Genomic DNA, 21,649 nt, shown 5'->3' on the forward strand with positions numbered 1-21,649 from the left:
CTGCAAACCGGAAGTTGCGTAAAGTAAAACGGAAGTTGTCGTACTGTCATGGCTGAAGATGGGGCAAAGTATAAGCTGACTGCGGCAAAAAGTGGTAAAACGCAAAAGGAAAAAGACAATTCTGACTCCGAAGTAGAAAATAATACAGGTAATTAGAGTAGATATCGAATGGGTAAGTTACAGTTGTAGGTCGTGAATGTGGATCTACATATCCTGGACACGTCATAGTCATCGTGTCGGATCGTTGTAAAGAAGTAAAAACGAAAGTAAGCAGGTAAGTACACTGTGATAGAAGGACCATTGAATTTCAAGAAATCTGACCCATGTGGATATTTTTTCGTGCTATTTGGTCACAATAAGGTATCTATACACGTAATAATCTTGAAATCCTTCCTGCTTAACTTTATCCAAAAACATCAGACGAGCTTAGTGCCAAGTGTGAAGCTCTGTAAGGCGGGCATCACATTGACACAAATTAGAAATGCATCCTTACTAATAGGTGGGGACTTTAACCTCCCCGGACTTGATTGAAAAAAAACATGTCTATCAAACCTAACACAACCCATCAAAACTTTCACACCCAGTTTCTAAATTTACTAGGGCTACATTTGTGTACATACCGGTTGAAACAGTACGTGTGGCGCAGAAATTGTCCACGATAAACGAACGCACTTGGACCGTTCAATGAATATTTAAAATCATTTCTTATACTGTAGCAATTACAAAAGAAAATTACCTAACATAACAGTTGCAACAGACAGGACACTCTCACTCTTTCTCCTATCTCACTCCACATTGTAGAACAGACTGCCGCAAATACTCTTTTTTTCCCGGAACTATCCCAGACTGGATCAACCTCCCACTAGACCGGGTCTCATCCGAAACTTTGGAAACCTTTAAAAGTCGTCTCTCCTCTCTACAAAATTAGCTCTATTAATTTCTCACTCTCTTTTCCTGTACAATAAGTACAACCCAAACATTGACATGATCCTCATTATGATAAAGTAGGTCGATAAACAGGTAGAAGTAGAAGTAGAAAATAAGAACTGTTCTTGATTGGAACCAGTTTGATGAGAATGTGACACGCGCAGAGACAGTTGAGGGTTTTAAAGATGCTCTCACACAGTATATACTACTAGAGTAACCAGCCTCCCCCCAGAAGAATCATATACCAGAATTATTCCTTGTTTCGTAACTCTACAGATACAGATAAAGAGAACACTTAATGCACCCCTCCATCTGTCCAAACAGACACACTCACCCCCTAAAGCTAGTTTCAAACATCTAACTGTGTAATCAAAAGTCCTTACAGTATAAAAATGACTGATTTTCATACTGATACTGTTGCAGCAATATATATGTGTTTATATTCAGAATGCATACACATTTCATAGTATATACATGTACATGTAATCTGTAAATTACAATCCCGGCACGACTAAATGCCCTGTTGTATAAGTCCCCAATTCTCCCCGTTATAAAGATAAGGTAAGTTTATTTCTGGTTAAGGACTAATACATAAAGCCCTCTATACCAGACTCAAAAAATACATACAAAGTATTATTATGCATATATAATATATACAATTTGACAGTTATATGATTGCAGCTCTGTAATTTAAAAAAGTTCTTGGTTATTCCAGTGGTTTTTAGCTCGTCCGGCGTCTGTCGTCTTGTCCATCAACTTTTTTTCTTTTAAACGACTTCTTCTGAAGAACTGGATGATCTAGGGTCATGCTATTTTGCCAGTAGGTACCTAGGATGGAGTGCTATAAAGTTTCCTCATTAAAATGACCTTGACCTACTTTCAAGGTCACAGAGGTCAAATATGTTCAAAAATTCAAACAACAATATCCTAGGAACCATTTGGACTAGAGTCATGATACTTAGTAATGTTATGAAGACCAGCAGTGCGGATCTTTTTCTTAATTACAGTAATATGGTCAAAGGTCAACTTTAAGTGCTAGTTGGGGGTCAAATGTCAACATGGGTTAAAACCTTGAACAATCTTTTTCTCAAGTTCCATAAGGCCCAGGGTCATAATATTCGGCCAGTAGGTACCTGGGATAGAGTGCTAAAAAAAAATCCTCTTTAAAATGACCTTGACCTTCTTTCAAGGTAACAGGGGTCAAATATGTTAAAAACTTCAAACAACAATATCCTTAGAACCATTTGGACTAGAGTCATGCTACTTAGTACCAGGGATAGAGTGCTATAAAGTTTCCTCTTTAAAATGACATTGAGCTACTTTCAAGGTCACATAAGTCAAAAATGTGAAAAAAACAACTTCAAACGACGTGTTCTAGTTACCAAATTGGTCTGAAGTTACCTATATGTCGGTTTCATGTAACTAAAGAAACAGGTGCGCGATACAGGCCCTCTGGGCCTCTTGTTTTTTAACAAGGACTCGAAAATAGTGAGTCGAATTAATTGAGGTTTGAAAAACTATACTGGTAACATATACATAAACAGTATCACTTAAAAGTTGAATCATATATTTTACCCATAACTTGTAATAATCTTCAGGATGTAATTGCGTAGAAATGTTTATGGTAATGGTTAAGAGAATAAACATGCCTCCTTCATTGTATTACAAGATTTCTTAATAGTTCTAACATTAACAAATGGTGGCAGTGTAACAGCTAGGTTTTACTGTGCTTACCGTACTGGTTTTACTGTGCTTACCGTACTGGTTTTACTGTGCTTATATTTTACCGCACTGGTTTAATGTGCTTACCGTACTGGTTTTACTGTGCTTACCGCACTGGTTTTACTGTGCTTACCGTACTGGTTTTACTGTGCTTACCGTATTGGTTTAATGTGCTTACCGTACTGGTTTTACTGTGCTTACCATACTGGTTTTCCATTTAACTACAGCTAGCTTATGCATGTTTTATGAAGGAATCAGTTTTGACATTAGGTAGCTAAATTACAGTGTATATAAACACCATTATTAGTATTAAGATCCCAGGATAGTTAGATAACTTTGTACATATTGATTTTTATGTATTATAAAAACTTCTGAAACCCAGTAAAGTGTTTCTTTTCCTCCCAGACATATCAAAGATCCTCCATCGTAAGTTGTCCGATGTTGGAGCCTACTCGTACTCAGCACTGTGTGCGGTCTCCTTCCTACAGCTGTACGAGGACAAACTGCACAAGTGAGTACATTACTGTGTTTATTATTATATATATTATTATTTATATTATTAAATTAAAATAAATTGATTAAAATTAAAATTTCCTTTGTACTACCAAATATGACAGTGCCTGAATTAGCAGCCAAAGACAGATAATTATTTAATGTGAGTGATCCATTAATGCATGTACAAGGACCAAAGTATGTGTCTAATTTAGAAGAAATATGTCTGTCATTTTGAATATATGATTTAGGAAATCAATCATTAGATTATACATTTAAAATTGTTCCTTACTATATAAATTGCTTAAAGGGTCATCTCATATGTAACACAGAAATATTATTGGTACATTTTCTTAAATATTTTTAGATGATTTAAAAATATATCTCTAATATCTTAAGTAGGCTTTATAAAGTGGTTTATATAAAAAATCTTCATATTTCTAAGTATGAATTATACTTAACTTGTGATTGTATGTAAAATAAAACAGAATATTTGATTATTTGTAATCAACTTTTTAAGTTAAGTTGGTATTTCATTTCACCAGTGAATTTAAGAAAGTCTACATGGAAAGGATTGTGGACCACCTACATCTACCAAGCCAGGTATGTTTGTAATAAATTAATGGTAAATTATATCAGCAAAATTCTAATGGAAAATGTAATGCTTGGGATATTAATATACTGGTATAATTAAGATCTTAAGTTCATGATGAGAACTAACATCAAGCCAAATTAACAGCTTCCAACTTGCATTTGGTATTGGCATGTTAAATTTCACTTTTCCAAGTTCACTTTTATATAAACTTCAAACCTGTTTTAGTCATCATTTGACTTGTAAGGAAATAGAGAAATGGAAAGCCTGTAACAACAAAACACATATATTAAAGGCTCAAGTACAAGCTCTGTATCAAGTGTGATATTAAAGGCTTAAGAACAAGCACTGTATCAAGTGTGATATTTAAGGCTCAAGTACAAGCTCTGTATCAAGTGTGATAGTAAAGGCTCAAGTACAAGCTCTGTATCAAGTGTGATGTTTAAGGCTCAAGTACAAGATCTGTATCAAGTGTGATATTAAAGACTCAAGTACAAGCTCTGTATCAAGTGTGATGTTCTAGGCTAAAGTACAGAAGCTCTGTATCAAGTGTGATATTAAAGGCTCAAGTACAAGCTCTGTATCAAGTGTGATATTAAAGGCTCAAGTACAAGCTCTGTATCAAGTGTGATGTTCAAGGCTCAAGTACAAGCTCTGTATCAAGTGTGATATTAAAGGCTCAAGTACAAGCTCTGTATCAAGTGTGATATTAAAGGCTCAAGTACAAGCTCTGTATCAAGTGTGATGTTCAAGGCTCAAGTACAAGCTCTGTATCAAGTGTGATATTAAAGGCTCAAGTACAAGCTCTGTATCAAGTGTGATATTAAAGGTTCAAGTACAAGCTCTGTATCAAGTGTGATATTTAAGGCTCAAGTACAAGCTCTGTATCAAGTGTGATATTTAAGGCTCAAGTACAAGCTCTGTATCAAGTGTGATATTTAAGGCTCAAGTACAAGCTCTGTATCAAGTGTGATATTAAAGGCTCAAGTACAAGCTCTGTATCAAGTGTGATATTAAAGGCTCAAGTACAAGCTCTGTATCAAGTGTGATATTTAAGGCTCAAGTACAAGCTCTGTATCAAGTGTGATATTTAAGGCTCAAGTACAAGCTCTGTATCAAGTGTGATATTAAAGGCTCAAGTACAAGCTCTGTATCAAGTGTGATATTAAAGGCTCAAGTACAAGCTCTGTATCAAGTGTGTTAAACTTCATTTACACTTTAACTAGACGACAATATGACAATCATCAAGTTTTTAGGACAGGACAAACTGAAGTGCAATATTGTGACTTGCTTAGAAGTAACATTAGAATCATTACACAGACAAGAAGATTTCTGAGGCCTACAGGGCAGTTGTTTTAAAATAATTCAATGTAATACTTAACCTACCCTGAATACTGTTGAAGATCCAGCTTGTTTTTGACAAATTATTTCAATAGTGGACAAATCATGTTTTTTTTCAGTTCTAAAGAAGTTCTGAAAAAACATAGTTAGGAGGTTAAATTTCTCCAAAAAGAAAGTCCACAATAATCATACACAATTTGAAGCTGCAACTGTGATGACTTGCTATTGAATTTGATGTCTGACGACCTCAGGAATGTCAGACTTACACAGTCTGACTATAACTTAATGCTTTACATAGAACTTTTGGAATTTAAATAAGAGCTACATATATATATATATATACCTATTGAACAACATCTAATAAATATATTCTCTCATGTTGATTTAAATTACAAGTGAATTAGTGAATCACATTTTCATTATACATTTTAAATCATCTAAATAACAAAAGTTCACTAATTCATGAATGATGTCTCAAACTCTTTCTGAGAGTGGATAAATACTATTGTAAGGTGCTTCATACCCTTAACTGTATGTATTCCTATTGTAATGTTGGTGTTCCAGGCAAGGGATTCAGTGATGGCAATCATGGAAGGTCAGGGTTTTGACGACGCCCGCCCCTATGTAGACATGGTCCTAGATGAACCTGTCCTGGAAAAGTCTGGTGTGCCAGTCGTGTCAGACCTCGTAGCTCTGTCCATCGCTAAGGGTAAACTGTCACTCAGATATGTGAATGTTAGACATTCAGTTACCTATTGGTAAAAGTAAAACAAATCCTATTGTCAAGTGTTGATAATCAGAAATCATGCCAATCAGAAAATGGCTGCTCTGATCTCAAGTACCATTACTATTACCTCTGATTGACTGAGACATCTTTAACTTCTCCTATAAACAAGCTGTACAGTTGATGGTTACTATGAAGACTTAGTTAGACTGTTGTAGGTTGCTATGACAACCTAGTTGTACTGTTGTATGTTGCTATGACATTCTGGTTGTACTGTTGTAGGTTGCTATGACATTCTGGTTGTACTGTTGTAGGTTGCTATGACATTCTGGTTGTACTGTTGTAGGTTGCTATGACATTCTGGTTGTACTGTTGTAGGTTGCTATGACATTCTGGTTGTACTGTTGTAGGTTGCTATGACATTCTGGTTGTACTGTTGTAGGTTGCTATGACATTCTGGTTGTACTGTTGTAGGTTGCTATGACATTCTGGTTGTACTGTTGTAGGTTGCTATGACATTCTGGTTGTACTGTTGTAGGTTGCTATGACATTCTGGTTGTACTGTTGTAGGTTGCTATGACATTCTGGTTGTACTGTTGTAGGTTGCTATGACTCCCGGATGAGAGTGTTGATTAAACATGTTGCCTGGCAACTGAGAGTAAGTTGGGACACTCTGGAGGAGATTGAGGCTTCCATGGCTGACTCTCTGGAATCAGCCAGCCATGAAGCGTATGAGATGTCAGAGTAAGTATTTCTTTCCTGTGAATGTCAGCAAATATTTTCTTGGTTAGTACAAGCTAAACAATAAAATTGTAAAATTTGTCGAAAAAACATGTATTTTCATGTCAAAAAGAGCATGTTTTGTTTGGTTTTGATTCAAGACTTCAGAAAAAAAATATGTAATGAACCATAAACTATCCATTTTTAACTCACCTGGCCCAAAGGGTCAAGAGAGCTTATGCATCCGTCCGGCGTCAATATTTTACTTTAAACAACTTCTTCTCAATAACCAAAAGGCCAAGGGTGATGATATTTGGCCAGTAGCATGCTGGGATGAAGGGCTACTAAGTTTGTTCAAATGAATGACCTTGACCATCTTTCAAGGTCACAGGGGTCAAATATCTTCAAAAAACTTCTTAATAACCATAAGACCCAGGGTATTGTTATAAGGCCTGTAGTATGCCGGGATGAAGGCTACCAAGTTTGTTCAAATGAATGACCTAGACCCACTTTCAAGGTCACAGGGGTCAAATTTCTTAAAATCTTCAAACAACTTCTTCTCAATAACCAAAGGCCCAGGGTACTGATATTGGGCCTGTAGCATGCTGGGATGAAGGGCTATAAAATTTGTTCAAATGAATGACCTTGACCATCTTTCAAGGTCACAGGGGTCAAATATCTTCAAAAAACTTCTTAATAACCATAAGGCCCAGGGTATTGTTATTAGGCCTGTAGTATGCCGGGATGAAGGCTACCAAGTTTGTTCAAATGAATGACCTAGACCCACTTTCAAGGTCACAGGGGTCAAATTTCTTAAAATCTTCAAACAACTTCTTCTCAATAACCAAAAGGCCAAGGGTAATGATATTGGGCCTGTAGCATGCTGGGATGAAGGGCTATACAATTTGTTCAAATGAATGACCTTGACCATCTTTCAAGGTCACAGGGGTCAAATATCTTCAAAAGACTTCTTAATAACCGTAAGGCCCAGGGTATTATTATTAGGCCTGTAGTATGCCGGGATGAAGGCTACCAAGTTTATTCAAATGAATGACCTTGACCAACTTTCAGGGTCACAGGGGTCAAATGTGTTAAAATCTTCAAACAACTTCTTCTCAATAACCAAAAGGCCAAGGGTAATGATATTGGGCCTGTAGCATGCTGGGATGAAGGACTGCCAAGTTTGTCAAAATGAATTACCTTGACTTATTTTCAAGGTCAAAGGGGTCAAATGTGTTCAAATCTACAAACAACTTCTTCTCAATAACCAAAAGGCCCAGGGCACTGATATTAGGCCTGTAGCATGCTGGGATGAAGGACTGCCAAGTTTGTCCAAATGAATGACCTTGACCCACTTTCAAGGTCTCAGGGGTCAAATTTCTTAAAATCTTCAAACAACTTCTTCTCAATAACGAAAAGGCCAAGGGTGATGATATTTGGCCATTAACATGCTGGGATGAAGGACTACCAAGTGAATGACCTTCGCCCATATTCAAGGTCACAGTGGTCAATATATATTTAAATCTTTAAATGATTTGTTCTGTATAACCAAAAGTTCAGGGTAATGATATTTTGCCAGAAACATGCTGGGTTTGTAGACTATAAACAGTCTACAAACTCTGTTCAACTTAAAGTCCTTGTTTGACATTCAAGGTCACAGGCATCATATGTTTAAATCTTTTAAAAGGTTCTTATGAATCAAACACTGATATTCTGCCTGTAGCTGTATTTTAGTCCACTTTTAAGATTACAAGGGTGAGATTAATACCGGGTGAACGATGCAGGCCCAATGGGCCTCTTGTTATCACATTGTTTTGTGTTTCAAGTTATCTATACCTACCAAGTGATAAAATAATTGAGATTATTTATTGTTAAAAGTGATTAGATAGAATACTGCTTATACTGCTGGTTATACTAGGAAGGATATGATTTTAACAAATTATGAAGTAGAAAACATAATTTATGGTCAAAAAATGGTCGCCTTGTGCAATGTGAGATGATAATATAAGGATATATGCTACTAGTACTGACACATATCTTTGTTACAAAAGAGTTCCATTATCTGTTATACATCTTTTGTATATGATAAATTGTTTGAAAATTAAACAATAGCACATACTTTGATAAAACTCAAGTAATTCTGCATTCAGACTATAGTAATTAAAGAGTGTGAAAGGGGGATCATTCTTACATAAATCACAGGTGTAATGAGCATGCATCCTTAATTCATAATTATATACTTGCTAATGCTTTCCCCTTGAACAGAGCGACGAGGTAACAATCTTACATGAATATCTTTGTTCATGCCTGCTGTTAGATCCCTTTTGTTTTTAGTGTAATGATATCATATGTTTTCTATAATTCCGTTCCAGGAATAGTTTTCACCCCCAAAAAAATGAAAAAAGTTGAGATTTAAGTTTGATTTGCTACTTGTATGTAAATTATTACTATTGTCATTTTTCTTTCCTTTTTGTATCCCTCCCACCTGACCCTGATTTAATATTTACCCGTTATAGGTTACTTGTGCTTTTGCCGCTGTTTGTTGTTCACCTTATAAATCATTTGATCCACACTTGTATCTTATTAATATTTTATAGACACTGTTAAGGTCTTACAATACAATGACATATTTCTTTTTTACAAGTCTCACAGTTCACTTGTTTTTTTATATGGTTGTGTGAATCATCTTAGGTTTATTCTTTATATTCATGAAAATAATTGAAATGGTATTTGTATGATAGTTGAAAATTTGTAATACAGGTGAAACCATTTTATAATAACATTGAAAATGTTTTTGATTCTCTGTTCGGAAATTCTGGACAAACCAGTTCAGGAAGTTACAAGACAGCATGTTGTGGATGTCTTTAAAACTTAAATACTGAAGAAGTAAAAATCCTGGATGAAATACTAGTTGTATTTGTTCATTTATCTGGTAAAAATGTACCGTGGTTTTTGTTATTGTCAGGAATTTGAATTGTTCATTTTATGTTAATAAATCGCCTACTGCTGGTATATATATTCAGTTGAATGTTACATTCTCAGACATCTCTAAATTTGATTTTCATTGCATGAATTTAGACAGTGGATTTTGCATTATTTGCGTAATATTTATGGAGCTAGTACATCTAGAAAGAAGTTAAGGGTTATCTTTATTAGTTTATAGCATTTCAATGGACAATTTATATAGCTCATGTGTCTAAAACATTTCCCCATTTCAGGACAATTGATTTTGACAAGTTCTGGTCATGTTTAAAGTTGTTTGCATGTTGGTTCAACTTACTACCCCGATTTTCATGCTATTCAAACGATGTGTATTTGATAGTCATTTTGAAAGAGACTGATTTTGTAAAAAGTGTTATGTAATCTGCAATAATAACAGAACATTTTGGAGGAGTTTTTGGTCAGATTTTTTTTTTTTTCATATCAGAAAAAGATAATTGCCTATGCTACACTTAATCATTAACACAATGCTTTTTCTAATTTGTATAATTCACAAAACATTCAATATGCTGTGTATAAGTAAGGATAATTTGGTTAGATATGTTTATGTATCAATCATTTAAAAAAAATCCATGTATGCTTTACTTTCATGATAAAGTCTCAGTCGTTATAGGAGGTTGAAAATTGCAAAAGTTTTTACTGCTGCTAACATTTCCCAGGTAAACAGTTAAAAGTGCAACAGTGTCTTTTTTCAGAATTTTCCCCCTTGTTATCATATCAGTATTGGCTGGTGACCTTTAGGTAATTGATGTGTCAAAACAAACAGTAAATAGGACTTCAAAAGTGTAGCAACGGAAACAAGATTGTCTAATTGTATCTTTTTATGTAAAACAGGGAAGAATTGAAAGAAAAACAGAGGAATTCAAGGAAGGAAAAGGCAAAAAGATTTGCTCTTATTGGTCTGGCTACAACAGTAGGAGGTACCTTGATTGGTAAGTATAGCTGTAGTATGTTTCTGAGTTAATATTTAAGCTAATCGGTATAGAAAACTTGTGAATACATAGTTTAACATTCCCTGATAATGCATCTCTGTGAGTATTTAATACATTAAGTATATAATGTATGGAATTATCTGTATAATGTGCATATTATGACTATCACATACATGTACCTGTGATTTTACCTGTATATTGTACCTATGTGTTTACCTGTATAATGTAACAGTGAGTTTACTTGTATAATGCACTTGTAAGATGACCGAAGTGTAAAATGTACCTGTATAATGTACCTTTGAGATTACCTGTATAATGTACCTGTCTGTTTACCTGTCTAATGTACCTGCATGTTTACCTGTATAATGTACCTTTGAGATTATCTGTATAATGGGACCGTATAATGTACCTGTCTGTTTAGCTGTATATACCTGTGAGATTACCTATATAATGTACCTGTCTGTTTACCTGTATAATGTACCTGCATGTTTACCTATATAATGTACCTTTGAGATTATCTGTATAATGGGACCATATAATGTACCTGTCTGTTTACCTGTATAATGTACCTGCATGTTTACCTATATAATGTACCTGCATGTTTACCTGTATAATGTACCTGTAAGTTTACCTGTATAATAAATGTTTACCTATATAATGTACCTGTTTGTTTACCTGTATGTACCTGCATGTTTACCTATATGATGTACCTATGTGTTAACCTGTATAATGTACCTATGTGTTTACCTGTATAATGTACCTGTTTGTTGACCTATATGATGTACATGTTTGTTTACCTGTATAATGTACCTATGTGTTTACCTGTATAAAGTACCTGTGAGATTACCTGTATTTTACTTATGAGTTTATCTTTATAATGTACCTATGTGTTTACCTGTATAATGTACCTGTTCTTTTACCTGTATAATGCACCTATGTGTTTACCTGTATAATGTACCTTTGAAATTACCTGTGTAGTGGCATTAAAATCAAACGTAGAAGATTTATTTGTGTATCATCAGGTTTAACAGGCGGGCTTGCTGCTCCTTTAGTTGCCGCTGGTGCCGGCGCTATTATTGGTGGAACCGGAGCGGCAGTGCTGGGTTCAACAGCAGGAGTGGCCATCATAGGCTCCTTGTTTGGTGTTGCAGGGGCTGGCCTCACAGGTAAGTTGGGAAAGCTAAATAACAATGTTTATCAGAGTAGCCTGTATCTATTGTTGTTTTCTGTTTATTTGTAGTATTTTGTCAATACTTGTTTTGCCACTCTGCGTTATTTTTTTTTACAGAGTTAACATCCACAAAACGTTAGACTTGTGTTTTATCAAATTATGATATAAGGCTTGGGTCTCAGTTTAATAGGGTAGTTCAAAGTCTGTCCAATCTAGATCAGTTGTTGTACCCCACTGTAATAGGGTAGTTCATAGCCTGTCCAATCTAGATCAGTTGTTGTACCCCAATTTTAATAGGGTAGTTCATAGTCTGTCCAATCTAAATCAGTTGTTGTACCCCACTTTAATAGGGTAGTTCATCGTCTGTCCAATCTAGATCAGTTGTTGTACCCCATTTTTAATAGGGTAGTTCTTAGTCTGTCCAATCTAGATCAGTCATTGTACACCACTTTAATAGGGTAGTTCATAGTCTGTCCAATCTAAATCAGTTGTTGTACCCCACTTTAATAGGGTAGTCCATAGTCTGTCTAATCTAGATCAGTCGTTGTACCCCACTGTAATAGGGTAGTTCATATTCTGTCCAATCTAGATCAGTTGTTGCACCCCACTGTAATAGAGTAGTTCATAGTCTGTCCAATCTAGATGAGTTGTTGTACCCCACTGTAATAGGGTAGTTCATATTCTGTCCAATCTAGATCAGTTGTTGCACCCCACTGTAATAGAGTAGTTCATAGTCTGTCCAATCTAGATGAGTTGTTGTACCCCACTGTAATAGAGTAGTTCATAGTCTGTCCAATCTAGATGAGTTGTTGTACCCCACTGTAATAGGGTAGTTCATGGTCTGTCCAATCTAGATCAGTTGTTGTACCCCAATTTTAATAGGATAGTTCATAGTCTGTCCAATCTAGATCAGTCGTTGGACCCCACTTTAATAGGGTAGTTCATAGTCTGTCTAATCTAGATCAGTTGTTGTACCCCACTGTAATAGGGTAGTTCATGGTCTGTCCAATCTAGATCAGCTGTTGTACCCCACTGTAATAGGGTAGTTCATAGTCTGTCAAATCTAGATCAGTTGTTGTACCCCACTGTAATAGGGTAGGTCATAGTCTGTCCAATCTAGATGAGTTGTTGTACCCCACTGTAATAGGGTAGTTCATGGTCTGTCCAATCTAGATCAGCTGTTGTACCCCACTGTAATAGGGTAGTTCATAGCCTGTCCAATCTAGATCAGTTGTTGTACCCCATTTTTAATAGGGTAGTTCATAGTCTGTCCAATCTAGATCAGTCGTTGTACCCCACTTTAATAGGGTAGTTCATAGTCTGTCTAATCTAGAGCAGTCGTTGTACCCGACTGTAATAGGGTAGTTCATAGCCTGTCCAATCTAGATCAGTTGTTGTTCCCCACTTTAATAGTGTAGTTCATAGTCTGTCCAATCTAGATCAGTCGTTGTACCCCACTGTAATAGGGTAGTTCATAGTCTGTCCAATCTAGATCAGTTGTAGTACCCCACTTTAACAGGGTAGTTCATAGTCTTGTCTAATCTAGATCAGTCGTTGTACCCCACTGTAATAGGGTAGTTCATAGTCTGTCTAATCTAGAGCAGTCGTTGTACCCGACTGTAATAGGGTAGTTCATAGTCTGTCCAATCGAGATCAGTTGTTGTACCCCACTTTAATAGGGTAGCTCATAGTCTGTCTAATCTAGATCAGTCGTTGTGCCCCACTGTAATAGGGTAGTTCATAGTCTGTCCAATCTAGATAAGTTGTTGTACCCCACTTTAATAGGGTAGTTCGTAGTCTGTCCAATCTAGATCAGTTGTTGTACACCACTTTAATAGGGTAGTTCATAGTCTGTCTAATATAGATCAGTCGTTGTACCCCACTGTAATAGGGCAGTTCATAGTCTGTCCAATCTAGATCAGTTGCTGTACCCCACTTTAATAGGGTAGTTCATAGTCTGTCCAATCTAGATGAGTTGTTGTACCCCACTGTAATAGGGTAGTTCATAGTCTGTCCAATCTAGATCAGTTGGTCACATCGGCGGCAAGTATTTTCTGTAGTGAACACAGCCAACTCTTACTACCCTTTATTAAAAATTAATAATTCTGTATATTGGCATTGCCTACTCTTAGTTTTGAAATTAGCAGATGTAGTCTGCTTTTTCTTCTTAAATAAGTGACCCCTTCACAGTTATAGTCTAGCTACTATAACTTATGAAGTAATCAGCAAATACAAGGGAAAACGAGGTCCAACATCACCTGTGGATGTTCAGTGAAGGTCTGCATACCCCAGTTGATGGATTCCTGAATGGAATTCACTATATAGTCCGGCCATAAGAGTGATAGAAATTCAAAGAAAGGAATCGTTCTCTGTAGTGACCAAACCCTTCTGCTATAATTTCAATCTCCAACATGGGTGTCTTACATGCTCTATTTGCTATAAATGTTTTTCTGTGATACTGTGAAATGTTTAACATTGTGATGAACTTACAGGATGTACCTTATTGATTGTGAAAAAATCATAAAAAATAAAAACCACTAAAATAGGCCTTTATGAAGTAACTTGCATGTTAAAGAGGTTAAAGCTTGCCTTGTGAATGGTGCTATGACTTCTTCACTCAGGGTACAAGATGAAGAAGCGAGTGGGTGCCGTAGAAGAGTTTGAGTTTGAGCCGCTGGTATTTGGTTCACGACTCAAGGTTGATCCTCACCCTGCCAAACAGCTACATATCACCCTAGCAGTGTCTGGCTGGCTGTCCACCTCCATGACTGGTATACTTTTTATACATTTTTTTCTCACTTATGTCTATCATGAATTGTTTGCAAGGATTTGAAATCTCGAAGTTAATAACAAAAGGTAAATTATTGTTCACTTTAATTATATCACTCCTGAGAAGTGAATGTGAAAGTACATATCTTGAGATATATGAGTGATGTACACTATCAAAAGAACTTGTCCAAATGAGAAGTTTTCAGCTATTGAACAGGTGACGCACAAGTATAATGGGACATATATTTACAGACTTTCGATATCCTTGGTATTCCCTGGCTGAGTCTAGGGAACAGTACAGCCTCCGCTGGGAATCTAAGTACCTGATCCAGCTCGGCCAGGCTCTTGACTACCTCCTCGGGGGTGCCATGTCTGTAGCCACACAGGAGGCCCTCAAATACACAGTACTCTCAGGTGAGAAAACACACGCCATCAGGAGGTTGGGGATTTAGAAGACTTGAATAAAAAAAAACTTAAGTGAAGAAATGTTTCACTCAATTTTAGGGAGTTGGGGAAGGGGCAAGCAGTAGCTAGGCTCTTATTTACATGGTACTGATAGGAAAAGAAATGTCTGTAAAAGGGCAGCAGACATCTTTAAATACAAGTATTGATGAAACAAGAAGTGTCTTACTCCTCTAGAGGAGATACAGGGGACTTGTATTAACACTGTGCTGTCAAGTGTGGAAAATCTACCTTCTACACGACTTGGAGATGGCCCTGAAATACACAGTAATAATTATAATCATGATAAGGTGAAGACAGCCTTCTGTGCAGGAAAGCATTTTGACACATACTGGTACCAGCTACAACACTAAAGATGATTTACTTTCACTTAAGGTATCTTGACTGCTATTGCCTGGCCAGCAACACTGTTATCTGTGTCTAGTGTGATAGACAATCCATGGAGTGTGTGTATACAGCGTGCAACATCAGTGGGACGGGAGCTCGCAGAGGTTTTACTGGCAAGGGAACAGGTATAGGATAGTAAAATAAGGAACTGATTCTAGTGAAATAAGGAACTGATTCTAGTAAAAAATAAGGAATTGGTTCTAGTAAAAAAAAAGGACCTGGTTCGAGTAATATAAGGAATTGGTTCTAGTAAAAAAAGGAACTGGTTCGAGTAATATAAGGAATTGGTTCTAGTAAAAAAAGGAACCGGTTCGTGTAATATAAGAAACTGGTTTTGGTAAAAAAAGGAACTGGTTCGAATAATATAAGAAATTGGTTCTGGTAAAATAAGGAACTGGTTCTGGCAAACTAAGGAACTGGTTCTAGAAAAATAAGGAACTGGTTCTAGTAAAATAAGGAACTGGTTCTGGCAAACTAAGGAACTGGTTCTAGAAAAATAAGGAACTGGTTCTAGTAAAATAAGGAACTGGTTCTAGTAAAATAAGGAACTGGTTCTAGTAAAATAAGGAACTGGTTCTAGTAGAATAAGGAACTGGTTCTGGCAAACTAAAGAACTGGTTCTAGTAAAAAAAGGAACTGGTTCTAGTAAAATAAGGAACTGGTTCTGGCAAACTAAGGAACTGATTCTAGTAAAATAAGGAACTGGTTCTAGAAAAATAAGGAACTGGTTCTAGTAACACAGTAAGAAACTGGTTTTAATGATGTGGGGAAATGATGTTGATTATAGCCACTTCTAGCTAGTAACAGTTTGCTAAATTTAGGTTTAATCATTGACCCCTGTTCCAGGTTACTTTATATTTCAATGTAACAGGATAATTTAGGAAAGCAGAAATGTCCACTATCCCTACTTTTTGTATTTGTAAGGGTCAGCGGCCGGTTACACTGATCGGGTTTAGTCTTGGTGCAAGAGTTGTCTTCTCTTGTCTTGAGGAACTCTCCAAAAGAAAGGGTAAGTTATTAAAATTACACAGCCTTTATGAGTTTTGTGCTATTTGTCATTAGAAGATACCAATCAAATGACATGATTATTATGCTTTAAAGATATGAGGATTACTCTTTAGAATCTTTAATATCATGACATAATATCAAAAAACCTTGTGCTCAATGCACATGTATTGTTCTTTATCACATACCTGTTGAATCTTGTTATACCATGAAATACAACGTTCTGTATTGCACATGTGCAATACGGAATGTTGTTTTTACCTACTTTTTATGGAAATCCCCTTGTGATGTAGAACTGAAAAGTTTCCGGTTTTTGCAAAAAATATCAAACTAGCAGTACTAGTATTAAGGTATGCTATACATATGCAAGACCACACACTTGTGTTTTTCTAACGAATCAGAAAGCACGAGTTAATTGCGCGGCCGTATATATTCACTCGGTGAATATATTTGTCCGCGCAATTAACTTGTGCTTTCTGATTCATTAGAAAAACACAAGTATGCATGTGGTCTTGCATATGTATAGCATACCTTAATACTAGTACTGCTTCACATGTTTCCACCATGACAGGGTTATACACACTTATCAGCACTGTGTATTCCTTTTAGCATTTGTTTCTAAAAATGTCAACATGTTAACTATGTACTGTCCAATGTATTCTAAACATATAATTAACAAGCTGTTTGACAGGACCACAAATTTAAAATAAAAGGGTGTTAAAATGTTTGATTTTAACCTAACAATAAATTGTTCAAATATTTCACTGAAAAAACATTTGTTAGCAATTTTTCTTGCAATTGACAAAATTAAACTCATACATTGTCAAATAATTTGTATAAATTTTCCTCATGTATGCGTGTAATGTCTTTTAATAGCCCTTGGTCATTATAAGGTCAAATAGGATACAGTTTGTATATGATGTTCAGTCAAACATTAAGATGCTAATTTGTAAACGACAGGTGGTGAAGGAATCATAGAAGATGCTGTTCTATTAGGTGCTCCCGTGTCAGGTGACCCTAAACTCTGGAGCTCTTTAACGCGAGTTGTTGGGGGGAAAATCATCAACGGGTATTGCAGGTAAAGAATGACGTCTGCACTATACAAATTGTATCTAGGACAGGGATTAATATAAGATACGCTTGACAGGGTCTTACAATAACTCATCAATATATAACATATTGTCATCAACAGAAAAGTTCCTATTTACCAATGTATCACAGTAAAATGCTGAAATATTTCCATGCAGCCCCAGTTGTGTGTGGGCCTATTGAGATTGCTTGGGCTCCCTCGTTTTGGCAGACTTGTGACTCCAGACAATTGTGTGTGGGCCTATTGAGGGTGCTTGGGCTCCCTCGTTTTGGCAGACATGTGACTCCAGACAATCGTGAGTGGGCCTATTGAGATTGCTTGGGCTCCCTCGTTTTGGCAGACTTGTGACTCCAGACAATTGTGTGTGGGCCTATTGCGGTTGCTTGGGCTCCCTCGTTTTGGCAGACATGTGACTCCAGACAATTGTGTGTGGGCCTATTGAGATTGCTTGGGCTGTCTCGTTTTGGCAGACATGTGACTCCAGACAATTGTGTGTGGGCCTATTGAGATTGCTTGGGCTCTCTAGTTTTGGCAGACATGTGACTCCAGACAATTGTGTGTGGGCCTATTGAGGTTGCTTGGGCTCCCTCGTTTTGGCAGACATGTGACTCCAGACAACTGGCAGACCTTCTGTTAGACCTGTCGTAGCTGTACATAGATACATGTAACATATAAAGAGGGGTCATTTAGAAGAATAAATATGATTTTTAACATTGATATCATTGTAAGCATTTTTATATAACAAACATAAAACCCTTCCACCACCTAAAGGTAGCGTCCATTTCTGTGTTCATAATCATGACTCCAACATCTTCATTTCTTAACAGAACTTCATCAAATATACGAAGGTCAAGTAGAAAAAAACCAGATTTTCATAAAAGTTTATACAAAGATGAAGTAAGAAAAAATAGTTTTCATCAAAGTGTTTATATAAATACCAAGAAGGAAAAAACAGATTTTCATCAAAGTTATTTCAAAGGTCAAATATGAGAATACCTTGTATGGGTTCTCATTTCAGGGTCCATAGGTCAATGCCAGGATGACTGTTGCTATTTATAGGTTAACCATTGCTATTTCGTTCTGCCAACTTCAGGGCCAAGAGGTCATCCCTATGGCTTGCAAAATTCTCCAGTTAATCAATTATTTTATGAAGTATTGGTCTATTAATTAACCTTTTTTTTTTATGGTCGATTAATTATTTTTTTGAAAATCAGTTAAATTTAAATTATCGTTTTGTCTTTGCATGATGAATTTTCCTTTGGAGTATCATTCTAATTTAAATAATCGTTTTATGTTGCATGGTTAATTAGAGGTGACTGGTTGTTGAAGTTCCTGTTCCGTACAGCGTCAGTGCATTTAACGACAGTTGCCGGGCTGAGTCCCATTAAGTGGGACAGCCGACGCATGCACAACATAGACCTCAGTGACGTGGTGAGTGGTCCAGCTAAAACCAATAGCGGTGAAGGAATTTGTTCATTTCTTCCTTGTACATTCTGATCTTTGTTAGCTTTAGTAATTACGCTGTTGTCAAACAAAACTGAAAAAAGACATTAGGGACTTCCCTGCGGTCTCTAACGACACAATTATAATGTCGCAAAGGTAATAGAATCAATTTAAGGTGAACCTACTTACTTTTACGGGTGCTGAAGTCAGTAAGAAATAACAACTTTTATTGAGTCTTACGTGAGCAGAAAATGTAACAATCTTTTAGGTAAGCCAAAACGTTCGTAAGAATATTTGATATTTTTTATCTCCCAGGTAAATGGCCATAAAGACTACTTGAAGCAGTTGGATGTCATTCTGAAAGTTGTTGGTGTTCGAACCAAAGGTGACGTAAAGTTGCCGTCCAAGTCTTCTAGAGAACCCCTATCTCGTGGTGATAGCTGTGATAGCTACACAAGTAGTGACAGCGAGGTGGATACCAGTTCTGATGTCATACGTCATACAAACCTCCCGGCAGACCAAGATCAGGTGTCTAGGGGTTTAGGAGGTGATGTAGACCAATCAGATATAAGCTTTGTGTTTTTGCCTAATGGAGAGGAATGTGAAGATCGTGGCATTGATTCTGAACCACCGAACCCATCTACCGAAGAGGAGACTGAACAGAGTAGTGATGGTTTCAGTGGACCTGAAAACCCTGACACGTCCAAACAGGTCCCGACTGATCAGTCAGATTTAAGCTTTGAGCCCATTGCTGAAAAACCAAAGTCACAACAAAGAAATCAAATCAAGGCTGGCATTGACTCCTCTGATTTGAGCTTCATCCCCATTGACGATGTTCACCAAGACGAAGGTCATAAGTCGGAGCAACAGATTCAGTGCAATTTTGAAAATTTGAAAATAAAGAAAAAGAAAGTTTTTGAAGAAAATTTGAAAATTAAGAAAGAAAGAGTTTGTGAAGATGATTCAAACACTCCTGAATGCACTACAGGGTCAGTCGACCAATCAGATTTTAGTTTTGTGAAAATTAGTGAAGACAGTTTGGAGGCAAATGGTGAGGAAAGTATTTCCATGGATTTGTCCAACAGAAGTTTTAAGCAGTATCTGGGAACAGTGATAGATTGTGATCTTGAGGGAGATTGATTAGCTGAGAGATTGGTTAGCTGAGAGATTTAGCTGAGAGATTGTTAGCTGAACTCATATCAGCCTTGACTCTGTGTAATGCCTTTTTTTTTTTTTTTTTCAAAGATAGAAAGGAGAGTGACATGTTTATACTAAATGTGAGTTAATGTCATGGCTTAAATGTCTGCTAGTAATTCTCCACAAATGACGGGAAAACTTTTCCAATCTCTACCGGTTTTCAACATTTTCGGAACCTCCCGCAAGAAGATACATTGAAATCTGAAAAACATGAACAAGTTTTACACTAGTCTATTGAAACCCCAGGGCTTTAAAACAAATCAAAAAATATTTTTTTATTAAATTATATTCTCTGGACATTAAGATCTTATTGAAAGCCCTGATATACTATATTTTCCTATAAGAATTTCATATCTTTATGATACTTTTGGAAAATGAACTTTTCTGTATCAAAATTAATATACAACAGAACGTTCATAGCCTTGATATGTCTGTCAAGTATTAAGGGGTACATTTATGTTATGTTTTACTGTAAACAATTATATAATGGTGTTACTTTCGTAATTATGAAAGTGATATATGAACATTATGCATGGGGTAATTTTTCTTGTACCGTTGGTGTTTTATTCACAGCTGGTACACTTAAAATGTTGAGAAAAATATTATTTGTGGGAGAAGTGTGGCATCACTTTGCACTGTAATTAATTGTAAATGTATAAACATAAATATTGTTTGTAAATCTTAATAGTGCAATATTACAGGGGCATATACATGTACATGTATTACCGGTATGAACATCTTTACTATCATATTTGATATACTAGTAATGATAATCCTGAGTGCTCATCAATTTTAGATAATTAGAATGGTTACAGTTCCTTCCAAAATTAATTCATTAAGTCATGGTAGACATATTTATATGTAGGTCAGTACCTTTTAGTGAAGGGACTCACCCAAGAAAAAATGAGGGGGTGCTAATAAGATCGTGACAGTGCCTGTAGGGCAATTTTTAGGATGAATACAATACAATTTTTCACAGATTTCAGTTCCTTATCAGACCTAAATATCACAGATTTGTATTCCAGCTTTGTTCTTGATCTTTTTTCTCCAGATTTTTAGGTCACCTGAGACAAAGTCTCAAGTGACCTATTGCGATCGCCTTTTGTCCGGCGTCATCCGTAAACAATTTTCGACTTCTTCTCCAAAACCACTGAACCAATTTCAATGAAATTTTGCAGAAACCTTCCATGGCCAAAGGTCAACAAAAACAGTTGCCGGTTTGGACCCCAGCCCCCAGGGGCCTGAGGAGCGGGGCCAAAAAGGGTCAAATTGACTAAAATTTCAAAAATCTTCTTCTCAAGACCCAGATATGGTAGAATCAAATACTCATCATAGATGGAAGGGTCTTAAGGTGCTTTACCAAATTGTGAATTTCTTGACCCTGGGGTCTCGCGTTTCCCCCTGGGGAGGGGGTAAACTTTACTATAGTTTATATAGGGAAATCACAGTTTGGACCAACATTTGTTTAATTTTCATTGGAAGTAATTCAATTTAGGTTAGCATTATCAGTATTGGGTAGCAGTTTGATGGTATGCACGTACATATGAGCCCTGACTGACCCCCCGGGGCTGATGGGTGGGGCCAAAAAGGGTTGAATTGACTGAAATTTCAAAAATCTTCTTCTCAAAGACCCAGATATGGTAGAATCAAACACTCTTCATAGATGGAAGGGTCT

The 21,649-nt window shown here is 36.4% G+C and overlaps 1 protein-coding gene across 1 annotated transcript; it reads left to right on the top strand.

The window, feature by feature from the left end:
• Positions 1 to 35: 35 nt before the first annotated feature.
• Positions 36 to 20,015, top strand: LOC110463976 (transmembrane and coiled-coil domain-containing protein 4-like). Its single transcript, XM_021518946.1, has 14 exons — positions 36 to 148; positions 3,055 to 3,160; positions 3,687 to 3,744; positions 5,639 to 5,783; positions 6,401 to 6,542; positions 10,353 to 10,450; positions 11,473 to 11,616; positions 14,243 to 14,392; positions 14,643 to 14,804; positions 15,228 to 15,364; positions 16,164 to 16,248; positions 17,205 to 17,322; positions 18,645 to 18,765; positions 19,093 to 20,015. Exons 1-14 carry the CDS (start codon positions 49 to 51, stop codon positions 19,915 to 19,917), a joined length of 2,391 nt encoding a protein of 796 aa, XP_021374621.1. The 5' UTR covers positions 36 to 48; the 3' UTR covers positions 19,918 to 20,015.
• Positions 20,016 to 21,649: the final 1,634 nt, after the last annotated feature.

This window comes from Mizuhopecten yessoensis, unplaced genomic scaffold, assembly GCF_002113885.1.
Source record: "Mizuhopecten yessoensis strain PY_sf001 unplaced genomic scaffold, ASM211388v2 scaffold10949, whole genome shotgun sequence".
In the NCBI taxonomy this organism is placed as follows: domain Eukaryota; kingdom Metazoa; phylum Mollusca; class Bivalvia; order Pectinida; family Pectinidae; genus Mizuhopecten; species Mizuhopecten yessoensis.

Coding starts and splice junctions, on each gene's coding strand:
- LOC110463976 (XM_021518946.1), top strand. CDS start 49: ATGGCTGAAGATGGGGCAAAGTATAAGCTGACTGCGGCAAAAAGTGGT. Junction 5,784..6,400: donor AGCTCTGTCCATCGCTAAGG/GTAAACTGTCAC, acceptor GTACTGTTGTAG/GTTGCTATGACTCCCGGATG. Junction 16,249..17,204: donor GGAACTCTCCAAAAGAAAGG/GTAAGTTATTAA, acceptor TGTAAACGACAG/GTGGTGAAGGAATCATAGAA.